Source organism: Diadema antillarum, unplaced genomic scaffold (assembly GCF_040938485.1).
Source record: "Diadema antillarum isolate AM-2024a unplaced genomic scaffold, OU_Dant_1.0 seq00000674_RagTag, whole genome shotgun sequence".
In the NCBI taxonomy this organism is placed as follows: domain Eukaryota; kingdom Metazoa; phylum Echinodermata; class Echinoidea; order Diadematoida; family Diadematidae; genus Diadema; species Diadema antillarum.
Genome location: NW_027271580.1, coordinates 2,614,482 through 2,622,704, shown reverse-complemented (window position 1 = coordinate 2,622,704; position 8,223 = coordinate 2,614,482). Strand labels below are relative to the sequence as shown.

Here is an 8,223-nt window from a genome sequence, read left to right as displayed (position 1 = left end):
AAAAAGAAGAGGAGAAGAGCTGGTTCATGGAATACTAATAGGCAGTCGAAAGATGGCGCTGCACTCGTTGTCATAGTAACCGAAGCGCTGTATGCGGCTGCTGGGCACAGCTCTAACATGTACACGTACATACACACGTAGGGTACACAACGTATCGCTTTTTGTTGTCTACATACCCACGCCAGCTCCACACGGAGAGTGTTGCAGCAGCCTACGACTCAAAGGGGATGGTTGCATACCACAACAAGCAATTGCCAGCCAAAATTTCAAGAGAGCAAGAAAATAATACTGCAAAGCTTCCCCCAAAGAAGCCTTCTCTGAGCCGTCAGGATGAGTGAGCAACAGTATCATTGGGAGGCACTAAGAAAGCAGCGTGTCATCGATAGAAAATATGCTGTCATGAACAAATTTGCGGCAGAGCAGGTAGGTTTTCATAATCTGAATTATAAATAGTAAAAACTATTAAAAGTTCAAAACATTTAATGTCCAGAAATCCCAGAATGAAGGCTGGCCTTTCTAGTATTGGAATGTTAGGTTCTCATCTTTCTTCTGTTTTTAAGAAATGAATCTATGTTCTACACATCTAAATATATTTTAACTTAAAAGGGGTAACGTAACTCGAAGTGGTGGGATTTTCCGGAAGCTTAATCTTGTGTCTGGTGTGCAGGTATTAAACCGCAGCAGCGACCCCATACGGACAAATAAATGTTACAGCGCCCCGCGACGGGGTTAGTGTGCAGGAAGGTCTAACCAACACGTTAGAAAATTTATTACTATAGTAGCTAGAACATAACAATCTAGAATCTAGATTTATTCCAGGCACTATCTTACTACTAGGTTAGACCCTTTCTAAATTCTAGACGATTTTGTCAGTCAGAGAGTCGGTCATGCAGTGTTTGTGTCAGTGTCTTGCCTGCGACTGTGTGAGGCTCTGGCTCTGTCATAAAAAGTACCCGTAAGGCCGTATTAGGCCGTAACAACAGCAAGAGTACAAAATATGTGTAACATGACTATCACAGTATACTGCCTGTAGAGTTTCTACCATCCTGGCATTAAAAACTTTGTAATTCGAAATGAAACCTACATGTAACACATTCCTGTATCCCAGATAGATGTCTACATTCTAGAGGAAATGGTTGATTAATTATTTAAAGGGAACAAGCTATATGAATAACTTTCACAAATGTCAGTAGTTTAGTTTGTCAAACATTGACTGTGCTGATCTCAGTCAGATACGAAGGTGAAACACAACATCATGTGATGTACTTCCTTCAGCATGGGGATTTCTGACAGTTCAGTATTTTCTAATTCTATCATGCCTACTGTAAAAGCAATGTAATTTGAAAAGTAATCCTGTTTCAATTTGTATGTTTTTGTGATTTGTCTGCATAGAATTAGCACACATAGATTGATTAAATGTAAGCACTGTGTTCAATATTTTCAAAATCTTTGTGCGATGTAGTATTGACCATACACACATAGAACTCTAATGATAGCAATCCCTAACGTACTGACTGATTGTCAATCGTATCTCTCTGTCTATCCCAGCTAAAGGAAGAAGAGGCGAATGCACATGATGCAGCAAGAGCTAAGCTGCAGAGTGAACAAGCCATGCATGAAAGAAGAAGAGAACTGGCTGAACAGGTGAAGCAGCGAGACAGACAAGGAATTCAACATTCCTACTCAGAAAGAGAAAGGTAAGTCAGAAGAACATAAATCAACATGCATAAAGAGTAAAGAATAGTTTGTCCCTGAGAACAGAAACGATCATACATTGTAACTCTCATATATCCATGTGGGCTTTCAATCTCACACACACATTCAAAACAAACAGCAGGCCAAGATGTGTACACATGTGTAATGCCACTAAATGAGTTACAAGTGTGTATTTAAAGGATGGATGATGATGCAAGGTGCTAGAATTTCCAAAACTGTCACCAGACTTCATTTTCTAATTGTTTATCTGATAGTCTTTTGATGGTTTCTTGTGGTCTTAATTCATACTTCAAAAAAAAATTCTAATGAAAAAAGGTAGAAACACATTTTTTAAAAATAATTCTTCAATGCTTGAAGTGTTCATTCAGTTTAGTTTTAGATTTCATGTGCAGCATTCTCTGTATACATGTATTTAATTGCCCTTCCCTAAGACAAATAAAAAGTTACTGATTTGATGATATGCTTTTCTATAAACATTAATGTAATGAGAAGAGCACAAAATGTACTTCTTGGTCTTTCTCATGTTAAGCCATTTGTCAACATCCTTGCAAGACTCAGTAGATAATCATAAAACCAGAAATTGTACTAAAATAAGTTCCTCTGTAATGTTGCATCATACAGGCCACTTTGTCAACCTTTCACACTTTGAATGGCTGAGCGTCATTTTCTACTTTGCTCTTTTATGCTATTATTCTTTCATCTATATCTGTCATGTGTTCCTCCTATTCCTAAATATCCATATATATATACACAAGTGGTGTGAAATTTGTCATGCATTCTGGTTGATACTTTTCCAGTTTTCTTTCTGTCCCTCTATCTGTGTAGTTTGATGCCAACTGGTAATTTCACTTTGTTCAAATGCACTTTATCTCCCCCACCTCTCTACTTCTCATTTCCTTTCTCCCTCATCTTGTTCCTAACCTCATTAATTCTCACTCATCTTCTCTTTCTTTCTTTCCTTTCTCGTGTTTGTTGTCACCTTTTCCATCATATCCAGTGAACCATCCGATAAAACCTTCCATTATCAGCAGGGACACAGAACACTGACCGTCCAGTTCCAGGATTAGCTTATGCAGTACCTGATCCATCTGGAAATATGGATATCTGTGCTGGGCGAAATATTGACCAGCTGTTACTAATTATGCCACAGAGCACAAAATGTGTCAAAAGCAACTTCTTTGTCAGCTAGTTGGATAGACTGTGGATATTTGGTGAAATATTAAAGAATACACTGGTCCATCAGTACATCAAAGGACCATTGTGTACATTTCACCAAGATATCTTATTAGTGTGCATAGAAGGCTTCAGGTTATGGCATCACTTCTTCATCCTAAAGCAAACAACAAAATGTTCAATGATATGATGAACATAATTATTTTTAAGCCAAAGAGACTATAGTGGCATAGTTGTTACTGTTGGGAAGGTTATATTCCATGTCTTTCATGTCTTAACTTTCAACTCAGTGCCATAATGTTAGTCTGTCTGACCATGTGCAATTGTAGACACTAACTCTTAACTCGTTGTCTCATGCAATTCTAAGTGTCATATGAAATAAACAGTGTTCTGCTACTATTTGTGCTGTTTTGTTATCTTTATCTGCTGTGTCTATTACTTGTAAGGCAAAGATTCAACATCAAATCTTACTTCTGAAGAATCATCCCATGGCATTCACAGAGAGTACATTAGTGATGTGATATTATGTAAAGTTTCTGTTTTACTCATTTGTCCAGACTTTTTGTGTTAATGTTTTTAATACACTTAATGCAAGTTGATAGGATGAAGTGGCTTTGGGCATTTACTCTTCCATTTTACCCATATGCCTTTACCCTACCTTGTTACTTTTCCCTTTCCCTGCTGTTATGACCCTATTCCCCTAAACCCTATCCCTCCCATCCAAACCAACCCATGTGGCTGGCATCCCATTTTCCAGGAATATTCAGCGTCTGTTGTCCGAGCGGAATTGGCACGATGAAATGATTGCAAAGTTGGACCAGGAAGAGAAGGACCAGCTTCTTAAAGACTTGCTTCGGGATCATGCCCAAAAGTCCAAAGTCCTACGCAACCATGGTCTGTACCGAGGGGATGCAAAATTCTTTACTGACCCGCAATATAATTGATAAAAGATGCAGCGAACCTATTAGTAAAACATACATTTTTGGCTGTATCAAATCTATCGCACAATTGTCACGAAAGTTACTTTGAGGACATGCATACTGAAATGCTACATGCTGTGAATCATTGGTATTAACATGTTGCAGAACATGCATGCCAATTAAAAATTATAGCAAGTTGTTGTTTGGCCACAAGACATTCAAGGCAAATGAATTTGAATATTACAATTTTGTAGTGTATAATTAATTTCAATTACAGATAAAACATGGAGACTAAGATGTATTTTATATCACGTAAATTGTTGGTGTCACGGTTTGATTCCCTTATCTTAACTATCTAAAATTGTGATTGTGTGAAAAAATCTATTTTGTGCTTGTACAGTTAGTGCTTTTCCAATGTCAGCATTGTCAATGTGTATGCATGAGAGCACATACCACATTATACATCATCTGTAAAATTTACTTAAAACAGTTGCATCAGTTTGTTTACTGTGCTGTTTGTTTGATTTGTTTGTTTTTGTTTTGTTTTTTAAATTTTTGAAGACAGTTTAAATGCACAAACTTGTGGGGGAACATGCTTTTTGAATACTGGAAAACCAGAAATATTCGCTGCATGAAGTTTTCTCAAAATTGGAGCCAACTGCTTTTTCACTACATGAAATGTTCACGAATTACCATTGGCATTTAATGCATATACAGTTGTAGTGTTATCAAGATTTTTTGCATGCATTTTAGTTTCGTAGATCTTGGCTTGGGAAATTCGTGAAAGTTTCATGCATGCGAAAATGTCTGGTTTCACAGTTATGTACTCATTTGTAGCGTGCTTGGTCGATGATGTTGGCAAATAAAAAAAAAAAATGCGTAGTAATCTGTGGATCGAGTCCTGTATGATGCCCTGTATCTTTTTTTTTTTCTAATTATTTTCATTTGGTTGACCAGTCATAGTAGTGCAGCATTTTTTTATTATTATTATTTAACAGAAACTATTCGAGCTGTACTGATACTTTATATCTATGTAATTATCACTAGTTGAGTTTAATTCAGTTAAACCCATCCCCACTGATCTGAGAAAGATTATCCTGATTTTGTTCATCTTGGTTTCTTTTAGATTAATGTTTAGTAGATGCATTGAATATTTAGTGTTCTTGAATACAAGGTATTAAAGCAGTCTAATTGCTTACATGGAATATGTGATCACATTTTGCAACCGTACAACAAACTGTGTATAGACTAATGAATTAGCAAAATGCACTAATGTATCTCAAAGGACATCTGAACTTTTCTAACATATGCACCTTTATGTGGAATGACCCCATGTGATAATCTTATGGATGAATTCTTCAGGGCTTCTCACTAGTATGGTGGTTGGTGATTTAACAAATACCGTGCAGTAAAATCCCTACAGTATTGTTTTTTTCCTTCCTACAAAATTTGCAACAATTATCTTCTATTTTTGTGTCAAATGAATATGCAAACAGCTTCTCTGGGGAAAAAAACATCATAAAAGTCCTGAAACTTAATACAACGTCTCTAAAGAATCTGTATGATTTTGTCTTATTGATGACTTGAATGTTCTGCTTATTCATATTAGAGGCTTTTTTTTCCCCAAAATCTTGGTTCACATCATGGTATGATATGCAATATGTTGTAAAATTCCAGTGTACAGTTCCTTCATATGCAAAGTGAAAAAAATAATGGAAAAAATTTCTCAATCATAAGCAATACCTTATTTGGCAAGCTGGTCTGATAACTCCAAAAAAAAAAAGGGGGGGGGGGGGCTTGCACAATGAGAAGACAGAAAGAGTAATACTTCCCCCCTTTTTTTTCCTTGAGGACCTTGGTGTACTGGTTACCCCAAAGATGTGAACAGTTTTAAATCAAAGATCCAATGCCTGTAGCATATACTAGAAGGGAAAACGAGGCTTTGGTACTTGCTTGCAGAATGTATCACTTTCTGTATTGCAATATTTGAGAGTAAGCATCACTAGTTTCATATTGTGCTCTGGAAAAATTATGTTTATTGTTGCAACTCTAGTGCACTGATGTGATTGAAACGATTGAGATTCTTGTTTTGTAATAAATGTTGAGAATATCACATGATCCCAATGGTATTTTAGTGCATTTTATTTTGTCTTGCATGTCAGCTTGCAGGTGTATGTGTGTGTGTGTGCGTGTATTTTGTACAGAAACTGAAGAGTTTGTTCGCAAAAACCGATAAGTCCATTTTTGAAGATTTTGAAGTACGGTCTCTGTCATAAAGTACAAAATAATACCTTTTAAACGATATATTGGTCACTACAAATAAAGGTACTTTTTTGAAGTTATGGTCAAAAGAAGCAAAAAAATTCTTATTATTCTCTTCATTTTTCTCGACCTTTAATCACAAATATCTCCATTTGGCAAATATGGACTTATCGATTTTTACAAACAAACTCTTCAAGTACAGTTTAGATTACTGTGCTCATATTATTTAGATGGAAATGAAATAAAGTGTGTGTGCATGTGTGTTTGCATGAATGTGTGAGGGGAGGTTGAGTGAGACCCATCAAGAGTTAAAATCCACCGTTTGAGGGACCAGTGGATAAGATTAATCAAATCAGACGTTGAATGATCGAGAAAGTTCTGGAATTTATGAGTTTCACATGTTTGAATGAGACTAGAGAGAGTATGGTATGTATTGGTCAAAACCACATTTCGAAATTCATCATCGCAAAAACAATGACAGTAGCCCTTGCAGGTTAATGCACAAACGTCATCCTCTATCGTCTGCTCGACACTTCAGCCTCTTCAGTCATCATTGCTGCGATAGGATTAAATTCTGAGTGATAACCTATCTCATATCAAATAATAAGTTTAGATTTGTGTGCAGATCAATGGTAGATATATGAAGACATGAACTCCTTTTTAAATCTACATTATAGTTACAACTTAATGTCACAGTTTCTGTAAATCAATGAAAAAAATCCGTACGTTTATCACTGTACATCTATTTTAACAAAATATGACAATACTCTTGGTTCGCCTTTACGCTATGAAATCTGTCTGCAGTCATACTCTCCACTGGAAGAGAAAACAACAATAAACCGACCCTCAAGCCACATTCATTTTTACGTTTATTTTCTTTGTAAATGGAACTCGTGATTTCGGGGCACAGTGAGATTTAAAAATCAGACTCGGGCTTGTTGCAAGCAGAGCTTCCTGTAGTCAAAATCATTGCAGACAATGCCGTAATGCTTCGGCACTGATTGCAGACATTGCAGAATATGAACAGCGCCACCTTGTGTCTGACCTTTTCCACTACCAACCCATCCACCGCTCTGCTACAGCTAGCTGAGTACTGTGGAGAACTCCATTATTCGAATGTAACCTTCAAAACTTTGAAACGGATTATCCGAGTTTCCTTAAACTAGTTAGTGATATGTTAATATTCTGCATTGACAGAATCCTATAATATAGGCCCTACATGTTTGGGGTAAATGTCCCTCTAACGATTTTCACCATTTCCTACTGCAAGATGGCATTAGCTGCATAGTCTTTCTCACCGTCTGGATATCTGTACATATGAATATATATATATATATAATTGTAATATATATATATATATATATATATATATATATATATATACATATATACATATATATACATATATATATATATATATATATATATATATATGAAGAGTTTGTTCGCAAAAACTGATAAGTCCATATTTGCGAAATGGAGATATTTGCGATTAAAGGTCAAGAAAAATAAAGAGAATAATAAGAAAATTTTTGCTTCTTTTGACCATAACTTCAAAAATGTACCTTCATAAGTAGTGACCAATATATCATTTAAAAGGTATTATTTTGTACTTTATGACAGAGACCGTACTTCAAAATCTTAAAAAATGGACTTATCGGTTTTTGCAAACAAACCCTTCATATATATATATATATATATATATATATATATATATATATTATATAAAGTTTGCGTATAGCATTGTCATGACCTCAACTTGATTAAAAAAGTGAAGCAAAAAAAAAAAACCAAACAATCGGACAAAAAAAAATAAAACCAGGTGACATACACGACCTCATAGGGTGGCTGAAACGATTAGGGAAATACAAGTACAGACAAAGGGATGTGCAACCAAAAATTGCCCCAAAAGTGCTGAAATAAAAATCAAAATTAATCGACTGCATACATATCTGTAGACATGTCACTTTATACAGAACTTAACTTGAAGAATATACCATTTTAGTTTCATTTGTCGGAAATAATCGGACAAGTGATAAAACCAGCTTTTGAGGACGAGGACAAAATTTCAAACACTTTCAAAACATACAGCTCAGATTTACACTTTTGCGCGTATTTTTGGACGGAATTGACTTCTGTTTCATATTCTTTT

General features: G+C 35.6%; 1 protein-coding gene across 1 annotated transcript; it reads left to right on the top strand.

Annotated features, from left to right (window-relative positions):
• The first annotated feature begins 259 nt into the window (after positions 1-259).
• LOC139736965 (uncharacterized) lies at positions 260-3,833 on the top strand. Its single transcript, XM_071647640.1, has 3 exons — positions 260-423; positions 1,549-1,697; positions 3,647-3,833. Exons 1-3 carry the CDS (start codon positions 331-333, stop codon positions 3,831-3,833), a joined length of 429 nt encoding a protein of 142 aa, XP_071503741.1. The 5' UTR covers positions 260-330.
• The last annotated feature ends 4,390 nt before the right edge of the window (positions 3,834-8,223 follow it).

Excerpts from the sequence above, each read along its gene's own strand:
- LOC139736965 (XM_071647640.1), top strand. The coding sequence starts at position 331 with ATGAGTGAGCAACAGTATCATTGGGAGGCACTAAGAAAGCAGCGTGTC. Across the intron at positions 424-1,548 it reads ACAAATTTGCGGCAGAGCAG|CTAAAGGAAGAAGAGGCGAA; the intron begins GTAGGTTTTCAT and ends TGTCTATCCCAG. Across the intron at positions 1,698-3,646 it reads TCCTACTCAGAAAGAGAAAG|GAATATTCAGCGTCTGTTGT; the intron begins GTAAGTCAGAAG and ends CCCATTTTCCAG.